Here is a 21,527-nt window from a genome sequence, read left to right on the forward strand (position 1 = left end):
GGCGGGGCCTGGCGCGTCGGCCGAGCGCGGGGGTTTGTTTATTTTCGCGGTTGGTAGCGGCGCTGGCGCTGGTTAGAGGTTCGCCGGTGACGTGAGCGCCCGAGTTGGGGGAGAGGACCAGAACCACCTGCTGGAGAAGGGGAGCTACGGGGGCCGGGCAGGGTCCAAACGCCTCACGTAGGCGGCGGCGCCACGGTCTTCGGGGTCACAGGGAAGAGAAGGGCTCTCCTCAAGCGGGTGGAAGGAGGGAGGCCTCCCGAGGGAGTGAGACTCTAGGCCACTCCCCCGCAGCAAGGCAGGATCACCTGCGATGCGGAGAGCAGTTAGAGGGCCCTGGAGTGGAAAAGGGCAGTGGGACCTGGTAGCTTGGGTTCCCTGCAACTTGGGGTTCGACCTCCAGGCAATGAAGTAGGGATGGTCCTGCAAGTCAAGATTCCAGTAGCAAGAGTGCATCAGATCTCTGTAAGGAAAATAACTAACATTGCTCAGTTCCCTGTAGAGTTGCAGGGCGCTTTGACGTTATCTCCCTTGGTTCTCCATCAGGTCGTAGTGGACTAACTTTACAGGCGAAGTTAAGTGACTTACCCAAAACCTCACAGCTAATAAACGGCAGAGCCGGCACCCAGCTGTACTGGCTTCCAATTCTGTGAGCTTACCAGCGCATCCCATTATCTCCATAAATCCCCCTGATTCGACTAATATTAGACGCCCCACGGGTAAGATGCTTCAGAGTTAGAGGCGAGTTGAAGATACCTTTGCCTTCAAAGAAGTAAGGAATAAAACAAAGATAAAACAGACAATAAAAGACAAACCATGATAGGTGCCACGTGAAAAGTGGCAGAGTACTGCCGGGAATCAAAGAACCGTGTGTATCTGTCTTGAGGATAAGGAAAGAAAGGCAGCATGAAGGAGTAGGCATTTGGGATTGACCTTGAAGGAGACAGGGAGAGTTTTACAGCAAGAAGGGATAGCATGAGAATATATATGAAGGCGAATCAGTGAAAGTTGTGTTGGGGAAAGACCAAAGACTCCAGGGTATGTTGAGAGGTAGAAAAGACAAAGGAGTATGGGGCTTAAGATACCGAATGGATGAATTTATATTTAATTCAGTATTTTGAGTTTTTATGATTCAGAAGTTTGGGGGAAGAAAAGGAAGGTTTTTTTTTTTCTTTGTGCTAGTGATTTATCTGTGAGGGGAAGCAGAAATTAGAGGTGGAAAAACTGACAGATCTACTGTAGGCCAGGTAAAAATGATGAGTCTGACCTAAAGGGACAGCCAGGGGAATTTAAAAGAGCATAGTTGAGAGATGATGTGCATGCAGAATCTATAGAATTTGGCAACTGATTGATTAATTGTGGGTAGGAAGAGAGAAATCAAAGAAAGTGGAGGTTTTGAGTTTCTAGATAATTGCAAGAGAGAAAAGAGACAATTACAAAGGAAAGGAGAGGGAGCTACTTCCTGAGAGAAGATCAGTTTAGATTTGGACATTTTAAGAATTCAAAGGGTTGTCAAGACAGCCAGAGAGACATGGACACTAATAAGTTAGAAATAAAGATTTTGTAATATGGGAAAGAGGACTGAACTAGAAAATAGACTCATAAATAATCAGCCTAGGAGTGATATTGCTGTGAGATAAAAGAAGAAAACAAAGGTCAGAATCTTGGAAAACACCCTCTTTAGAGTCTCGCTACTCAAAACGTGGTCAGTGGCCCAGCAGCACGGACATGAGGATGTTAGTTAGAAACTCAGAATCTCAGGCTCCACCCCAGACATGCTGAATCAGCATCTTCAACTTAACAAGAACCCGAAGAGATTTGTGTCACATCAAAAAGTTTGAGACGCTCTGATCTAGGTGAGCCAAGCCAGCAAAGAAAGGGGGTGGAGCAGAAAATGGGAGGAGAATAGGGTAATGCAGAATCATCAAGACAAGGTAAATTGGAGTTTCACAAAAACAGGGCTGGAAGGAGTGTTGCTCAACAATATCCAAAACCACAGAGGTTGAAAAGCACAAGGAAAGAAGGTATGTTTGCACTTTGTGATTAGGTAGTAGGGTCCTTAAGACCACATTGTTCTCACTGAAAGCCTGGGAAGAAAGATCCCCTTTCTGGTCAAGGTTAGTCTAGGGATCCATCCCATCTTCCCCAGTTCCCACGTATATGGGACATGTCGAGATAAGTAGATAGATTTGACAGTGAGAGAAAGTAGTTCTCTTCCAGTTGCTTCTGTTTTCTCAGCAAAGTGAGGAGCAAGATCATTTTGGCAGACTGCTAATTGTCCATCACAATTTAGTCTCCCTTTCTCCCTGAAAACACAGACTGCTTTTCTCAGCCTCTCTTTCAGTTGCATATGGTCAAGTATTAAGTTATAGAACGTGAGCAGATGTTATGTCTGCCACTGTCAGGCCAAGGCGTTTACTTTGAGAGTACTTGTGCCTCTTTCATGCATTTTCCTTTCTGCCAGCTGGACCCTGGACACGGTGACTCTGATTCAATTATGCAGATGACCACAAGCCTCTGGGGTTGGCAGAGCCGCAAGAAAGAAGGTGCCTGGATGAAGGAGAACTACCCACTGACCTGGACACCCAATTATGTGAGCAAGATATGTTTCTATTGAGTTGGAGCCGTAACATTTTGCAGTCTATTTTTTATAGCAGTTTAGCCTACTCTAGGTAATGTAGTCCTTAACGGAAAGTACTGAGAAAAGAAGAGAGAAGGGAGGTGAAATCAGAGTTTATGAGTGAGGGAGAGTGAACTGACTAAAGAACATGGTAAAGTTTCCAGGCATTACTAAGAGCCCCATTGAATAAGTGGTCATGAATTTATAGTGAGGCTAGCCACTTGATTATGCAATTTTCTCTAGCCATATTCAGTTGCTCATGTGCAGGCACTGAGTAGGCAGTTTTGGCAGTAACCAGGACTGAGATTTGACCAGGCAAGTATAAGGGGAAGATAAGGGCAGAGTTGGTGGTGATAGAGGCAAAGGAGGCCTTATAATTTCAGAAGTGGTAAGAAGTAAAGCTATGAGAGGAGTGAAGAATGGTGGAAAGATGGTAGAGTGACTGAATTGGTGTTTTTGATGAGGTTGAAGAATTGTTGAAGTTTAGTTACTATATGCAATGACCTTGGAACGATAAGAGATGGTTGGAGAGTGGAGGCTTGAATTAAATTAGAGGAGGAGCTGTAGTTACCAGTAATATTACAGTGTAAGGAATGCATATGAGAATGGATAATTGAGGTACCAGAGGATACGAGATCCTTTGAAAGGAGGTCAAGGAATTGAGACACAGTAAGGATTTTGAAATGAACATCCACATAGTTATATATATCTGTTATACATACATACATACATATATACACATACCCCTCACAAAGAATTACCACAAGAGTGATTCCACAATAGTGTTGTAGTAGTGAGTAGTTTTGGAGAGAGTGATAGTAGCCCTAGTACTAAAATCTTTAATCTATGAGTGAGGGGTTGAATTCTTAAAATTAGGCTGCACAGGGACATCAGTGGTTTAATATGTTAAACTCTTGCAAATATCACATTTCATTAAACAGATGCTTTTACGTTTTATGTTGCTAAAGTGAGATTTCTAATTGCTTCTCTCTGACCTCTCAAATTACGATGGTGACTGTCTTCTTTTACAGGAAATGCCCATCTGTCTGTATAAAACACCAGACACATGCCAGGTTTTCCAATTTAAATGACAGTGCTTTAAAACTTGTCATAGACTACTCTGTCCTACCTCCAATGTGAATTTCAAGTAGATACATCTACAGATGCTAGCTCTGCCACATCAAACAATGCACAGTGAATGTTCAAAATCTACATTAAAAACCTCGGTTATAAAGAGCTATATACCCTGTTTTACATGATGTGATTATTACACATTGCATGCCTGTATCAGAACATTTCATATACCCCATAAATATATACATCTACTGTGTACACACAAAAATTAATATTATTATTATTTTTGAGATGGAGTCTTGCTCTGTCAACCAGGCCAGAGTGCAGTGGTGCAGTCTCAGCTCACTGCAACTTCCACCTCCCTGGTTCAAGCAATTCTCCTGCCTCAGCCTCCCGAGTAGCTGGGACTACAGGTGCATGCCACCACACCTGACTATTTTTTGTATTTTTAGTAGAGACGGGATTTCACCATGATGGCCAGGCTAGTTACGAACTCCTGACCTCAAGTCATCCACCCACCTCAGCCTCCCAAAGTGCTGGGATTACAGGCATGAGCTATAGTACCCGGGCCAAAAATTAAAATTAAAAATTAAAAAATTAAAACTTCAGTTATAGCTTAAGTTAACAGTAAGTAGGGACTGGCTAAAGACCAGATAAATTGAAAATAAGATTACCTGTAGCTTGGGAAATGATGTACCATGTTATGTAAGATAGGGGCTTTGGGCTCAGACTGCTAGGGGTAGAATTATGAGGTTATTGTGAGGATAAGACACGTTACACACACACACACACACACACACACAACCATTCTAAAGACTGCAAGTACATATAAGCATTAAGTTAGGTATGGTTATTCTATTATCATACTTATTTCTAATTATTATGGAATTGCTTTAACTATACATGGACTTTTCCTACTTAGAAAATGTTCATTGCATCTGTACATGTTAAGACCCAGTGGCAGGGGGACTCCTGGTTAAGCATAGTGCATTGAACACACGTTTGTTTCCACTTACTCCAGAGATCTCATTAAAATGACAGTAAAGGAATAAAAAAGATATAAATCTATAAAGAAAAAGCAAACAGGGAAAGAGATCCCAGCTGAATAAAATGCCAACAAAACTTAGAAACATGGAAAGCAGATGGATGAGTGATCACTGACTTACCAAAGCCGCCAAAGTGACTACTTCAGCTTTTGGGAGAAGGCAGAACCAGCCAGAAGTGAGCCTATCCATGTCACAGCACCCTGGAAAGGCTCTAAAACTAGAGTGGCTTTCTCTCCGAAAGCAGAAGGAGAGCAAGGCTAAAAAGGAGAATTCACTGTGAATGTTTTCTAAAGAGAATGAGATCCTGCCTCCCCTGGATTCCCTACTCCATTCCATGCTGCCCGAATTCACCAGAAGATAGATGGTTTACTTTCTGGACAGGTTGACTCAGAGCTCTCTTAGGCACCAGGCAGAGCTGAAGACAGGGATGACTCACTACACAGAAAAGCAGAATTAAGTGAAGTCGTGCATATTAAATTATAAGGCAGACCCCTTTCCCCCAGCTTCATTCACAAATTCAGATCCTAGAATGCTGGGATCCTGTCAAGAGACTGGAAGCTTCCTCTTATGGGAAAACCAGCTGCTCCAAGAGAAGAGGTCTCCAAATATTGAGGTTTGGGGATCCCATGGTGAAGAGTGTGGCTTGTTGACTGTCTTTTACAGTCAGCCCAATAGTCAGCAATCCCTGATTGTTCCTACAGAGGCTCTCATCAACATCTTATTGCCTCATTCTTTTATTTGAAAAATTTTGGCTGGGCGCACTGGCTAACACCTGTAATCCCAACAGTTTAGGAGGCTGAGGTGAGAGGATCACTTGAGCCCGGGAGTTCAAGACCAGCCTGGGCAACATAGTGAGATCCCATCTCTACAAAAAAGAATAAAAAATTAGCTGGGCCTGGTGGTACACACCTGTAGTCCTAGCTACTTGGGAGGCTGAGGCTGGAGGATAATTTGAGCCAGGAGTTTGAGGCTGCAGTGAACTGTGATTGCACCACTATCCAGTCTGGTTAACAGAGTGAGACCCTCTCTAAAAATAATACAAATTTAACAAGTTTTTCATAGATGGGGTATCTCTGTGTTGCACAGGCTGACCTCAAACTCCTGGCCTCAAATGATCCTCCTGCCTGTGTAAATTAGTTCAACCATTGTGGAGGACAATGTGGCGATTCCTCAAGGATCTAGAGCTAGATATACCATTTGACCCAGCAATCCCATTATTGGGTATATACCCAAAGGATTACAAATCATGCTACTATAAAGACACACACACACGTATGTTTATTGTGGCATTATTCACGATAGCAAAGACTTAGAACCAACCCAAATGTCTATCAGTGATAGACTGGATTAAGAAAATGTGGCACATATACACCATGGCATACTATGCAGCCATAAAAAGGATGAGTTCATGTCCTTTGCAGGGACGTGAATGAAGCTGGAAACCATCATTCTCAGCAAACTATCACAAGGACAGAAAACCAAACACCGCATGTTCTCACTCATAGATGGGAATTGAACAATGAGAATTTGGACACAGGGCGGGGAACATCACACACCAGGGCCTGTCGGGAGGGATAGCATTAGGAGGTATACCTAATGTAAATGATGAGTTGATGGGTGCAGCAAACCAACATGGCACATGTATACCTATGTATCAAACCTGCACATTGTACACATGTACCCTAGAACTTAAAGTATAATGATAACAATAATAATAATAATAATAAAGATCCTCCTGCCTCAGCCTCCCAAGTAGCTGGGACTACAGGCATGAGCCACGATGCCCAGATATCACCTCATTCTTAAATGTGGTGAACAGTTGATGATCTCCATTTATTTGAAGAAACCTCCTTACATGAAAGACAGAACCTACAATGAACAAACAAGAAAAGAAAAAAAAGAGCTTTAGAGGCCAGGTGTGGTATAATCCCTGCACTTTGGGAGGTCAAGGTGGGTGGGTCACCAGAGGTCAGGAGTTCGAGACCAGCCTGGCCAACATGGTGAAACCCCATCTCTACTAAAAATACAAAAAAGTAGCTGCGCGTGGTGGCACACACCTGTAATCCCAGCTACTTGGGAGGCTGAAGCCAGAGAATTGCTTGAACCCAGGAGGCGGAGGTTGCAGTGAGCTGAGGTCATGCCACTACACTCCAGCCTGGGAAACAAGAGTGAAACTCCGTCTCTAAAAAGAAAAAAAAAAAAGAACTTGGAGGACATAAAAGCAGTGCAGAAAGCCAGAAAACATGTCAAAATCAAGAAATTCTCAAAAATTTTAACTTCCATATACTCTTCTCACTCAGGAAACTGCTGGAAGGAGCACTCCATCCAAGTAAAGGTGTATATCAAGAAACAGAAAAACATGTGGCTGGGCACAGTGGCTCACACCTGTAATCTCAGAACTTTGGGAGGCTGAGGCAGGTGGATCACTTTAGGCCAGAAGTTTGAGACCAGCCTGGCCAATATGGTGAAACCTCGTGTTTACCAAAAATACAAAAAAAAAAAAAAAAAATTAGCCGATATGGTGGCACATGCCTGTAATCTCAACTACTTGAGAGGTGGAGGCAGGAGAATCACTTGAACCTGAGAGGCGGAGGCTGCAGTGAGCTGAGATTATGCCTCTGTACTCCAGCCTGGGTGAAAGAGTGAGAGTCCGTCTCAAAAAAGAGAAAAAGAGAAACAGAAAAACATGGGATCTGGTAAACCAGAACTCCAACAAAGCAGAAAACAAAGAGAATTCTCTAGACAAGCTTTTCCAACCCGTGGTGTGTGGCCCAGGATGACTTTGAATGTGGCCCAACACAAATTTGTAAACTTTCTTAAAACATACTTTTTTGTGATTTTTTTTTTTAGCTCATCAGCTATAGTTAGTGTATTTTATTGTGGTCCAAGACAATTCTTCTTCCAGTGTGGCCCAGGAAAGCCAAAAGATTGGACACCCCTGCCCTAGGTGAAGGTGAAGGAAGGTTCCAGGAAGTCAGCTGTGTAGCAGGCCTGGAGAGCACACTAGAGGATGGAAGTCTCTAGAAGGGATGTCTCCAAGAAAATAAAATGGAAATGATGGATTACCTAATATGTCTGAACCTTTTGAACAAAATTTCACAACTCTGGTGGAAAATACGGAGATGTAATGGTGATAGATATAGAGAAAACTAAGCAACCACCAGGTGTGGTGGCTCACATCTGTAATCCCAACATTTTGGGAACTGAGGCAGGGGGATGGCTTGAGCTCAGGAGTTTTGAGACCAGGCCAGGCAACATTGTGAGACTTTGTCTCTACCTTAAGAAAAAAAAAAATTAGCCAGGAGTACTGGTGCACATCTGTAGTCCCAGCTACTCAGGAGGTTGAGGTGGGAGCCTGGGAGATTGAGGCTGCGGTGGGCTATCATCGCGTCACTGCACTCCAGCCTTAGTGAAAGAATGAGATCCAGTCTCAGAAAAATGAGAGAGAGAGAGAGATAAAACTAAGCAACTTAAGAAAGAAGGAAGAGCCGGGCGCAGTGGCTCATGCCTGTAATCCCAGCACTTTGGGAGGCCGAGGCAGGCGGAGCACGAGGTCGGGAGATCAGACCATCCTGGCTAACACAGTGAAACCTGTCTCTACTAAAAATACAAAAAATTAGCCAGGCGTGGTGGTGGGCACCTGTAGTCCCAGCTACTCGGGAGGCTGAGGCAGGAGAATTGCTTGAACCAGGGAGGCAGAAGTTGCAGTGAGCCAAAATTGTGCCACTGCACTCTGGTCTGGTTGACCAGGCAAGACTCCATCTCAAAAATAATAATAATTTTAATTTTTGTGTGTACACAGTAGATGTATATATTTATGGGGTATATGAGATGTTCTGATACAGGCATGCAATGTGTAATAATCACATCATGTAAAACAGGGTATCTAGCTCTTTATAACCGAGGTTTTTAATGTAGATTTTGAACATTCACTGTGCATTGTTTGATGTGGCAGAGCTAGCATCTGTAGATGTATCTACTTGAAATACACATTGGAGGTAGGACAGAGTAGTCTATGACAAGTTTTAAAGCACTGTCATTTAAATTGGAAAACCTGGCATGTGTCTGGTGTTTAATACAGACAGATGGGCATTTCCTGTAAAAGAAGACAGTTACCATCGTAATTTGAGAGGTCAGAGAGAAGCAATTAGAAATCTCACTTTAGCAACATAAAATGTAAAAGCATCTGTTTAATGAAATGTGATATTTGCAAGAGTTTAACATATTAAACCACTGATGTCCCTGTGCAGCCTAATTTGAAGAATTCAACCCCTCACTCATAGATTAAAGATTTTAGTACTAGGGCTACTATCACTCTCTCCAAAACTACTCACTACTACAACACTATTGTGGAATCACTCTTGTGGTAATTCTTTGTGAGGGGTATGTGTATATATGTATGTATGTATGTATGTATAATAGATATATATAACTATGTGGATGTTCATTTCAAAATCCTTACTGTGTCTCAATTCCTTGACCTCCCTTCAAAGGATCTCGTACCCTCTGGTACCTCAATTATCCATTCTCATATGCATTCCTTACACTGTAATATTACTGGTAACTACAGCTCCTCCTCTAATTTAATTCAAGCCTCCACTCTCCAACCATCTCTTATCGTTCCAAGGTCATTGCATATAGTAACTAAACACCAGACTTCGTCTCAAAAAAACCAAAAACAAAAACAAAAAAACAACTAAGAAGAAGAAGAAAGGGAATAAAAACCTCCAGGAAAAATAGTCACAGCCCTAAAAAATGACGAAATCATGTCCTTTGCAGCAACATGGATGCAGCTGGAGGCCAATTATCCTAAACGAATTAGTGCAGGAACCAGAATACCAAATACCATGTGTTCTCACTTACCTTACCCCTAAAAGTTAGATGCCCTTCCTCCATACTCCCACAGTACCCTCTATATTTTTACCAGAGTCATTATATTCCTCTTTACTTTGTGAGCCCCTTAAAAGCAGAGACCGGGTCTGTTTTACTCACTGGTATGTCACTACAGTGCCAGGCTCATTGTTTGCATTCAAATGGTTGTTGAATGAACAAACTCAAATGTAACTGCCTATTTACTTGTCTGTCTTTCCTCAACAGGCTGTATGTTCCTTGGTGGATGGATCTGTGGTTTATTAAGCTTTGTTTCTTTTAGCATTTAGCACTCAGCATGAAGACCTAGCACACAGAAGTTTATTGAATAAATTAAATTTGTCAGGATTAATAATTAATCTTTAAAATACAGTATATAGCATTGAAGAATATATAGAAAGTATTCTCAAGATACAGAGAGACATGGGTTGCTCAGGATTATTCCTTTGTGTTTCACTTATAGGAAAGATCTCATACTACAGACTACAAATGCCAAATGACCTACTGTGCTCATACCACCCTTAACCTAGAAATAAAATAGAAACAATTCCGAAAGAAACAGTCTTAAAAATAACCAGCTAAAATTTTATCAACAACAACAAAAAAGTAGTTGGGGTTTCTGCTCATTAAATTAGTTTGTATGGGTAAGCACCACCTAAGTTTCTTGATTCATGGCATGTGTTCTTAAACCAATTTACTATCCACTAAAAATAAATGGTGATCAATATATAAAAAGCAGTTGTATTTCTTGACACTAGCAATGAACCATCTGAAAATGAAATTAAGAACACAATTCCACTTACAGTAGCATCAAAAAGAATAAAATATTTAGAAATAAATTAAACCAAAGAAGTGTAAGACATGTACACTGAAAACTAAAAAACACAGTTAAAAGAATGGAAAGATAGCCTGTGTTCATGGATTGGAAGATTAAATATTGCTAAGATGGCAGTACTCCCCAAATTGATCTACAGATTCAATGCAATTCCTATCAAAATTCCATCTTCCTCTTTGTAGAAATGGACAACTGGTCCTAAAATTCATATGGAAACTTAAGGGACCCCAAATAATGAACAAATGTTGGAAAAGAAGAACAAAGTTCATGGGTTCACACTTTGACTTCAAAATTTACTACATAATCAAGACAGTGTGGTATGGTCTGTCATAGGACAGACATATAGACCAGTGGAATAAAATTGAGTCCAGAAATAAACCTGTGTGGTCAATTGGTTTTCAACAAATGTATGAAGACAATTTAATGAGGAAATAATAGTTTTTTTCAACAAATTGTATTGACACAACTGGATATCTGCATGCAAAATAATGAAGTTGAACCCTTAACTCATACCATGTACAAAAACTAATTCAAAATTGATCAGAGACCCAAATGTAAGACTTAAAACTGTAAAGTGCTCTTCTCCTTCCATCAAAGCTGGTTGGATGTGATTTCCATGTTCAGATACAATTTATGATACTTGCTTCTTTTGAGCATGCATACATTAGAAGAGCATTTTTTGATCAGTATGTTTACATGTAGTTCTTACAGCTTTATATATATGTGAGCTCAGAAACATATTTCCATCTGAAAAAGCACCCCTAATTTTCTGTCTCCTTACCCTGCTTTACTCTCTCCATAAGTAATATCACTGGACTATAAGTTCCTTGAGGGATAGGGCTTTTAGTTTTCAACTCTATCAGCAAAAATACAAAGGTTGATAGAAAATATAAAGCAGGAAAATGCCTATCAAAAGCCTGTAGAAATTTCCATCTTTACATTTTAGCATTTACATATAGATGCCATTTTTTTATATTTTCAGGAAATAAATAACTTTAGCTACCAGCCCACCCTTTGGAAGAGGTACAGATTATTCCCATATAAGAACTAAACCCCACGGTACTGGCCCATGTCTTGAAGGGTGAAGGGCCAACTAAACTCACATAATCAAATGCTTAAACCTAGCTTCCTTTCTCATGGGAGATACTGAATTTTGTAATAAACCTTACTAAGAATACCTCATACCACTTAAGGTAACTCAGGAAAACTGTATGTTAGTATTCTTCTTTTCTGATTTATTTGTTCACAATCCACTAGAATACTTATGATTGTAGGTTCCATTACCCTTAAAGTCTTGACCTTCTCTTTCCTTGGCTGCTCAGGTCATAGGTGCTGTGATCTAGAGACAAAATGTTCCTTACACTGGCAGATACTTGCAAACTAAGGGGAATGAGCTTCCTTCTGAATGTTTATGAAGGAGAGGCCACTGTGGTAATGTTAAATTTAATACACTTGTTGTATTTAGGAGCTAAAAGTCTCAGATGCTAAATGAGGACTGATTTGCTTTTTATTTGATCATATACCTATACATGTGCAAAAAAAATTAACTTCTTGTTTTATAGTTTCTTTGGGGAAAAATAGTTTAAAATTCTTATCAGTTTTAAGAAAAGTTATTTTCCAGCCATAGTTCAATAGCTCACAAATGTAACTGTTACTAAAAAAATAAGTAATAAATAGCCAAAAACTGGTGGCCAAAGATCCAGTAAAAAACATCCTCTTTCACTCATAAATCAAAGAAATAGTCATGAAGCACTTCTATGCCTATAAAAATAGATTCAGCAAGTCTTTAAAATATTTTTGCTAGAATTCACATTAATCTTCCCAGAGAATACTCTTATTTATACTGTTGAAACATACATAACTAAAATTGGGAATTTGTTTAGAAGATATATATAACTAAAACTGAGAATTTGTTTAGAAGATGTCTTATGATTTGCATATATGTAAAATAAACAACCATGTGTTCCAAACAGTTATCCCATTTTGACATCCAACTGTATGGAAAACTTACTTATAATTTAATCTTAAACATATATGATGCTTCAATTTTCAAAGTGCTTTCATTTGATAAAGCATTTATTTGATAAAGCAAGACTATGTAACAAAAATATTCACTATGTAACAAAAATAGTAATTTCCCTAATTTGTGTTTCATTTGAAAAATATGATTTTGATATTAAATGCAGGGTAGTGATTCATAGTTTTTTAAAGGCTGTTTGGTTTAGAAAATGTCATTTAATATACTCTATTAATAAAATTACAGCCTGTGTCATTCTAGTCATGTCTAACAGCTGGTGACACCTGGAGCTAGCTAGGAAAATGTCTAGTGAAACAGATGGGCTTAGCCCCAGGCCTTGAATGGAACAATTCAGATGCTATCCAACCCTCTCAGGTGATGGGAATTTCAAAAGGAGATTAACTCCTCAGTATTAAAATGCCTTGCCCTGTTCCCATTATTCCCATCTAGAAAAAGCATGCTAGAAAGTAACAACAAAACTTTGACTTTAATAGTTATAAATTATGAAAATTATCAGTTAGTTGAACTCGGATAACTCCTCACTCCTTTTCATTCCTAGAGGATAGACAGTGAAGTGCAACTACAGCCCGCAAATGGAAATGAATAATATTAATCCAGCCCCTCAAGGCAGGCGAGTAGCTGCTGGTTTGTAATCTTGAATTAAAGTTTTTTTTATACACAGGTTTTTCGGTAGACAAATTCAGGGACATTTTAGCAGAGGGAAAAAAATAAGCAAAATAGTCGAGATATCATTGTTTTACAAAAATAAATCCCATTTTGCCTACAGCAATTTTTTTGTTTGTTTTGGCATATCATTCATGGTTCTTCAAAGGTGAAATCACTTAAGTCCTAACTGCTTTCCTTCAGTGTATGTTGTTAGGCCATTGGAATTTACCACAAACTGCTATTTCTTGTAATTCTCTATTGAATGGCTCCACAATTTCTATTCAAATTCGATCTAGGATGGCTTTTCATAATATCCTGAGTGAATAGTAAACATAGGAAAAGGAACCACTATAAAAATATACCAGTATGAAAAATAAAAACCAGTATAAAAAATAAAAACCAGTATAAAAAAGTTATTTTTTAATGGCAAAGTCAGTACTAACCAAGAGTATTCTTTAGTGTTTAGAGATAGCCAAAGGTTGAATTTAAGTTTCAGTCCTTATGCCAGAGAATTATATTCTCTCAAAATATTTTTTGAAAATCCTTTGCTTGTCTATGGAATGCTTTCAAATAAACCTCTTTCCCCCGTCTCCCTCCCACTCCAGTCATCTGTCTTAGAGCTATTGGAATCCTGGATCATTGTGGGAAATGAAAGGTAAGTAAGTACATGCCTATGATTTGTTGTTGGTAAGTGTGGCGTGGGGTCCAAGGAATGGTTCGTTTAAAAATAAGACAGACCACATAACTTTTTTTTTTTTTTTTTGAGACGGAGTCTCCCTCTGTTGCCCAGGCTGGAGTGCAATGGCGCGATCTCGGCTCACTGCAACCTCTGCCTCACGAGTACAAGCAATTCTCCTGCCTCAGCCTTCCGAGTAGCTGGAACTATAGGTGTGTGCCACCACACTCGGTTAATTTTGTATTTTTATTAGAGATGGGGTTTCATCATGGCCAGGCTGGTCTTGAACTCCTGACCTCGTGATCCACCTGCCTCAGCCTCCCAAAGTGCTGGGATTACAGGCATGAGCCACCGTGCCTGGCCGATCACATAACTTCTTTTTTTAATTTAATTTTATTTTTATACTTTAAGTTTTAGGGTACATGTGCACAATGTGCAGGTTAGTTACATATGCGTACATGTGCCATGCTGGTGTGCTGCACCCATTAACTCGTCATTTAGCATTAGGTATATCTCCTAATGCTATCCCTCCCCCCTCCCCCCACCCCACAACAGTCCCCAGAGTGTGATGTTCCCCTTCCTGTGTCCATGTGTTCTCATTGTTCAATTCCCACCTATGAGTGAGAACATGCGGTGTTTGGTTTTTGTCCTTGCGATAGTTTACTGAGAATGATGGTTTCCAATTTCATCCATGTCCCTACAAAGGACATGAACTCATCATTTTTTATGGCTGCATAGTATTCCATGGTGTATATGTGCCACATTTTCTTAATCCAGTCTATCATTGTTGGACATTTGGGTTGGTTCCAAGTCTTTGCTATTGTGAATAGTGCTGCAATAAACATACGTGTGCATGCAATCACGTAACTTCTAACAATATTTACCACATTGGACTTGAAAAATTATACCTTGCTTTATATAAGTACTGTAGTAAGCTTGAAAACACAATAATACAGTATACAAATAAGGTTTTAAAATAATTCCTTTTCTACTTTAGTTATATAATTATTAATAGATAGTTTTAAATTTCCAAGAATCATTAAGTATACATTTTTAAAAAATATTTAATTTTCTATTCTTTTCTGTTGTGAATGGTTTTGTTCCTTGGGCATATAGGGATCTTGCTCATTATAACAGACTGTGAGATTGTTGTATTTTTCTCTTAAAGTACTGTAGATAACTCAATAGAGCTCTGTGTTATAATTAACCAGTAGAACATAATATCTAATTCAATATATTTGGGTTCAAATTACACTGTTAGCATTTCAAATAGTGCCAATTCTGTTGACTCACTGCAGAAATTCCTAGAAGGAAATATAAAAACAGACAAATGAGAACTATGCAAAATATCAAAAGCCATCATTATAACATCAACTTTCTCTGGGATTTCTTTTCATAATTTCCTTTGTTCTAATTACCTCCATGTTGGAGTCATGTTGGGGTCAACATGAAAGCCATTATAAAAATCAAACACTATTCCAGTGTTTGATGCTTTCTCTTTGTATGCCGTACATTCCAAGGAATGGAAGGAATCACAGCAGTCAACCTTGGTGTAGGCAATAAGGGGTGCATTGTTTACAGATAATTTAAAAACAACAAAACCTATGAAAAGTCAGCCTGCTTTTATCAGCAGCAATGACAGTGATAAAATACTTCTCCTTATCGGGCAGAGGCTCCCCAGTACCCTACCCTTGGTGTACTTCTGCCAACATAAGCTCAAAAGTACTACATGCCCAATGCTTTTGAGATGCTTATTGCAAATGGATCTCATTCTCACCTTTATTTTCAATTTTTGAAAATATAAATGTAGAAGAATATATTACCAGTGTTAATCAAGGCAGCCTACAATCTGTTACAACTTTAAATGTTTAAAATATACATAATGAATTTTTTTAAAAAGTCCAGTGAAGCTGAGAGAGGAATTGTGGACATAAGTAACTTTCTACCTGAACTTTCAAATACTGATACCCCACTGCTTTAAAGTCACGAGTAGGTGCCTAAGGAAATAACTGAAAGATCAAAATATGTCATACTTGCATTTAATGTATGAGAATTTGTTTTGACCACAGAACCGAACTCCCACTAAGGATTTCACTCCCTGATAGTCATTCCAAAACTTAGTATAAGACTTTTATTTTTTTCTATATAAGGAATTTAGTCTCAAATAAGCATTCCTCACTTTACTGGCCTAGACTGAACAAGGCAATGGCTAGTGGCAATCTAATCCACAATTAATGAAGATCATATTTTTGCTGACTCCTTGGACCCTGGGTTCATGAAGATATGAAGAATTGAGGCAACAACAAAAAAATACATTAACAAAAAGAAAGCAAACATTAAAGCACAAAAGCACCTTCATCAATGTTCTCACCACCTGTGGTTCCCAACGTAGAGAATTTTCCATCTCTGTTAGCTATAACACTCTAGAGTTAGGAAAGTAACTAGTACTTTACAAATATTTTTCCTTTCAAATGCTTTATTACAGTTAAGAGGAAAAAAGAACATAATGAACGAAAAAAAGAAAACCACAAACATTTTATATACATGCAAAAAGGCAATAAAGTGACAAAATGTTTAGAAAAAGCATGTGAAAAAGTAAAATCATTATTAGTATATGTAAAAAAATAATTTTACTTGCCTTGGGTAGGTGTCTAATTTTTTTCTTTCCTTTGTGAGAACACCGACTAAACTAGAATGACCAGAGGTTCATTTCCAGAATATATTATTCACGACGTTATTTATATGTGTGTTTGCATATGTGGCATGAAATGTCATATATATAAAGGATATATGTTTAACCAAAAGGAAGAAAAACACCATACCTTTGTTATTTAGAAATCAACTCACAATTGCATAGTCAAACCTAATCATTGTTGTTTTGATATAAATTTTCTTGCTTTATTAGTGAGTTGGCTTTGAGGAAATGTGTATTTCCACAGGTAAAACAAGTATGTGTTAATTTCTTGAGCAAGTAGGATTCCAGTATCAGAATACATTCTTAAATGAATTATTCCTAAATAACGCATAGCACATTACTTAATCTTATAAGGAACTTATTATTAGGATCTTCATTAATAAATATTTATTTATAAATATTGCTGTGCTTGCTAAGGGCACTGACCTTTGGCCATTATATATATCTATATCTATGTATATATACAAATGTATCTATATATACATTATAGTTATATAATGATATATCATGATATAAAATATGAAATAATGTATTATAAAGTGAAATAATGTATAATGTATAACATATCTATATACAAGTATATATATAATACTATCTATATACAAGTGTTTATATACAAGTGTATATATTATACTGGTAAAAGGTCTGCCTTCAACAAAGCACAGCAATAATATATTTAAATAAATATGTATTTATTAACAAAGATCCTAATTATAAGTTCCTTGTAAGATTATGTGCTATGCCTTAGTTAGAAATAATTAATTTACACATACTTGTTTTACCTATGGAAATACAAACACATTTCCTTATATACTTGTATATGTACAAGTGTATATACATATATATATGAAATATATATAATAATGGCAAAAGGTCAGTGCATTTATACATATTTATAATGTGTATGTTTTACCTTTGGTTTCTATGATTTATATTTATATATAAATATACATAAATTTATAAAAGTGGAAGACTAGCTGGAAACCAGAATCTGACTTCAAACAGTCCCTGGTAAAAATAAAATTTCCCAGTTAAGTTTGTAAATTAGTTTTTTGAAATTTAGAAAATAGTATCTCATTGGACCAATATTTATAAATTGTTTCATTCCCAGGTAAGTCCACAGAAATCTATTTAATTTAAATAAATTTCAGTACCATGCTTAAGAGATATTTTCCTTTTTATAAGTTTGTTTTGTTTTGGTTTGTTTCCTAAAGGAACTGGTTTTTAGCAAGGAGACCAAGAAACTCTACTCCCTAGGGGCTAGCAATGAGAGAAAGGAAGCCTTGAGTCTTTGAGCACAGGGTGACAGTTTGGGTCCTATGTGAGATGATCAAATCCACAGCAACAGAGGAAAGGACAAAAGGAAAAGGTCTGTAGCAGCACTACATCAGAAAAAATGGATTCAGCAAGGAAGTGGGTGACTCTGAGTAAGCATCCATGTCAGGATGGTTTTGCTACAGCCCCCAACAAAACATTAATTAAAGAAACTCAACTTCGGTTTACAAGTGTTTTGGAAAAGTAACAAAGAACAACATAAGTAACAAAATAATTCCTCAGGTCATTACAATGGATGTTTCCTATAACTGAAAAATATGGTTAAAAAGTACAAACTACATTTGGTGTGCAAACTGTTTCGTTCTTAATTCCAAACTAAATTGTACATTATACAGTAAAATTTTGACCAGAAAAACTTGGAGATTTTAGTAAAAATTTTATTGACATATTTACAGCCCCAGTGTAGTTTGGCCAGTGTGCAAAGCCTGACTAAGCAGGTTATAGAAAAAAATATCAGACTTAAGCTCATCAAATCATTAAAGATGCTTTGGCAAGACTTCAAGCCTTACAGACATACTCCATGTGACCAGAGATGTCATAACCAGTGTTCTTTCTCTTGACATGTTAGAGTGCTTTAGTTTTATTCTATAATTTCCGTGTTCCATGGAACAGCATTCATTTCTCCCAATTTTAGTAACATAATGAGAGATATATTGAGTGTATAGAGCAGGAAAGACATGAAAACTTATATTGCATAATATTAGCAAACAAAAAAGATAGCATTATAAATTTTTAAAAATCCAAAAAGATTCCAGAAACAGAACAGTGAGCATGTTTAAAAAGTCAAGACTGACCGTTTCTGTGAGTTCTGAGGACTGTAAATGAGCCTCAATCCATAAAGCTGAGAGGTTGTCTTAGCCCACATATGCAGCAGATGACTCCCTCTGAGAAAAGCAAGATTTAGCTGGATCTTTTTAAAAAAAAACAATATACTTGTATTTGAGAATAACAATAATACAGTTATATTGTAACATACTTTTATGATGTACATTTATATTATATAATAATACATACTTGATAGATATTTTAGTCTATTACTAGTTTTAATCTTCAAATATGCCTGGAAAAACATTTAAGCGTATTTATAAATGTAAATATTTAAATGTTATCAAGTATTGGAAAACATGTTTGATTACTATGGGAATATAAACTAAAACTCCCCGAAAATATATAGAAGATGTACACATCTATAGCATATAAAAGAATTAGGGATTCCTTCCTCCCCTTCTTCCTTTATTCTGAGGAAAGAGGTAGTGAACTTGAGCTTTAGTTTTTAACAGGTTAGAAAAAGGAATCTTTTTACATATCTACCAAAAGTTCTATTATTCAATGTCTAAGTTTTTAAGTCCCTTGGTTTCCTAGATACTTCGATGGAATCAGCAGCCATTGATCCAATGCCAACTCCAAGACTGGAACGTCGCAATGATAGTTCCAAGGCGGAAATTTGACGTAATTCTTTTCGACACAGTTTTACAGGTGTGACACCATGAAGTTGTCCCACATTTCCCACAACCTGAATTTGGGATGACAGTCGACTGTGAGATTTTGTAAACTGATTATCATCTATTTCTGTTTTATTCTCATTACCTAACATATGCCCACTGGGGGGTGCTAAAGAACTATGAATTGGAGGTAATTCTGGGCTATCTTCCCAGAGCTTTTGAGGATTTGGCTGTGTTCTTAAGCTGCTTGCTGAACTGTCCATTTCTCTTTCTCTTCCACTTAATTTCATACTTTCAGGTCTGGATGCCCATTTTAATTCTTCTGAAAGCATGCCTCCTCCTTCTGGCTTCAGGACTCCATCTCCAGCCTCTTGATCTAAAAATAATCCCCAAACCAAAAAATTAGATACTATTTCCTCAAAATTGGGTATTTTAATCAAAACATCTTAACATAAATACATTACTGTCACCCAATATGCATAATGTTTTTCAACTTTTTTGTTAAATGACTTATTTTAGATGAACAGATGTGTGAATATGAATATTTTTATTTCACTTATAGGCATCTTGCATGTGAATAACTCACAACTTTAATTCATGGAACGAATTGAGAAATAGTCTTTTGGGGGTTTGGTACTCCCTGGAAACATAAGAGTGCTTTGGGCACCTCTGGTGCCTTTCCATGCCTGCCTTCTCTGCTGTTCTTGCTACTAGTGAATTCTAAATCATGGCCAAGTGATGCCAGCACTGGATAATATTGGCTCTGCCCCATATCTCGAGGGAAAACTCTGGGACTTGGCATTATATGTGTGGAAATCTGGCCTTTGTTGGCACTCCCAGCATGATAGCGGGGTTCTCCTGTCTGGATGTACTCTGGGGTGTGCACCACAATTTCTGTCATCGAAATGGAGATGAGAGAATATGCCCTTGGTGGGGACACCCCACTGGAATTAGAGTGAAGAGATCAAAGCTAGAGGTTCTTAAATCAAAGAATAATAGCAAAGACAAAAACTTGCTTAAGGGAAATGCATACAGGTACTAGACCTAATACGATGAAAAATGCCAACTTCAGTATATTGATGCATGCTTAGTACACTTTCAGTCCTGCAAATACAAAGTTTTTTGTTTTTTTTTTTTTGAGACGGAGTCTCGCTCTGTCGCCCAGATTGGAGTGCAGTGGCGTGATCTCGGCTCACTGCAAGCTCCGCTTCCTGGGTTCACGCCATTCTCCTGCCTCAGCCTCCCTAGTAGCTGGGACTACAGGCACCCGCCACCACGCCCGGCGAATTTTTTGTATTTTTAGTAGAGATGGGGTTTCACCGTGTTAGCCAGGATGGTCTCGATCTCCTGACCTCAGGTGATCCGCCTGCCTTGGCTTCCCAAAGTGCTGGGATTACAGGCATTAGCCACCGCACCTGGCCCAGTCCTGCCAAGACAAAGTTTTAAAACACAGGTTGCACATTGGCAGCTCTCAAGCCAAATCTGGCCCATAGACATGTTTTGCTTGGCCTATAATGTTAGTAATACTTGACCCAAGATTTAAAATTTGAAAAGTTTCATATAAAAATATAGATTTACAGCTTTTCTAGAAAAACTATCAGAGTTAACAGTTTCTGAATTGCAACAGCAGCTGGAACACCATTGCCACTGACCATTTAGATGACTGCTGCAGTCCCCACTGCTCACTCTGGTTCAGGTAGGCATTCTAGTTTGTAACCCCTGGTTTAAAACATAACTGACTCTCTAGTTTTTAAAATTCTCTCAAAATCAAATAACCTGAACTAGCAAATGATCTAGATCCTCGTACATGGAACTCATACTAAGTTGACCACAGACAGTGGCTCCCAAACTCTGCAGTACATCAGAGTCACTGGGAAGCTTTAAAAAATCCTGCTCCCTAGCTGGGTGCAGTGGTTTATGCCTGTAGCCCCAGCTACTTGAGAGGCTGAGGTGGGAGGATTGCTCAAGCACAGGAGTTTGAGGCTACAGTGAGCCATGAATGTACCACTACCGGTAGCTCCAGCCTGGGCAACAGAGCAAGACGCCAACTCTAAAAAAAAATCCTGCTCCCCAGGTGACAGTATCTGGGGGAAGGAGTAAGGCATCTTATTTTGAAAAGATCTTAAGGAAAGAGGCTCATTGTTGAGGCTCACTCCAAAGCCCACTTGGATTTTTTACAAGAAAGTTTCCCTCTTCCAGAATTTTATAATTGAGGGAACCGACTAGGGAAAGATTAATTTGCCCAAGGTCAAACA

At 38.4% G+C, this 21,527-nt stretch overlaps 1 protein-coding gene and 1 long non-coding RNA gene across 12 annotated transcripts in view; one reads left to right on the plus strand and one right to left on the minus strand.

Moving 5' to 3' along the window:
- The first annotated feature begins 26 nt into the window (after positions 1-26).
- Positions 27-19,667, plus strand: LOC134756875 (uncharacterized). 5 transcript variants are annotated; one of them, XR_010130245.1, is made up of 8 exons: positions 27-2,021; positions 2,462-2,590; positions 11,764-11,872; positions 13,018-13,103; positions 13,730-13,779; positions 17,710-17,864; positions 19,193-19,306; positions 19,571-19,667. It is a non-coding gene; the product is annotated as an uncharacterized lncRNA (long non-coding RNA). The 5 variants fall into 5 exon arrangements; XR_010130244.1 differs by lacking the exons at positions 19,193-19,306; positions 19,571-19,667 and having other exon boundaries at positions 27-1,853; positions 1,957-2,021; positions 17,710-18,115; XR_010130243.1 differs by lacking the exons at positions 19,193-19,306; positions 19,571-19,667 and having other exon boundaries at positions 17,710-18,115.
- The window catches only part of KIF27 (kinesin family member 27), an 86,927-nt gene continuing 83,591 nt past the window's right edge, over positions 18,192-21,527 (minus strand). For 6 of the 7 annotated variants that reach the window (XM_031014679.3, XM_055350843.2, XM_055350842.2 and 3 more), the window contains one exon: positions 18,192-19,648. In XM_031014679.3, coding sequence (XP_030870539.2) covers positions 19,164-19,648 — 485 coding nt within the window. In that variant the 3' untranslated portion in view covers positions 18,192-19,163. The remainder of the gene's footprint in view (positions 19,649-21,527) is intronic. The other variant, XM_063696492.1, reaches the window with a different exon arrangement.

The sequence above is a fragment of the Gorilla gorilla genome, chromosome 13, assembly GCF_029281585.2.
Source record: "Gorilla gorilla gorilla isolate KB3781 chromosome 13, NHGRI_mGorGor1-v2.1_pri, whole genome shotgun sequence".
NCBI lineage: Eukaryota > Metazoa > Chordata > Mammalia > Primates > Hominidae > Gorilla > Gorilla gorilla.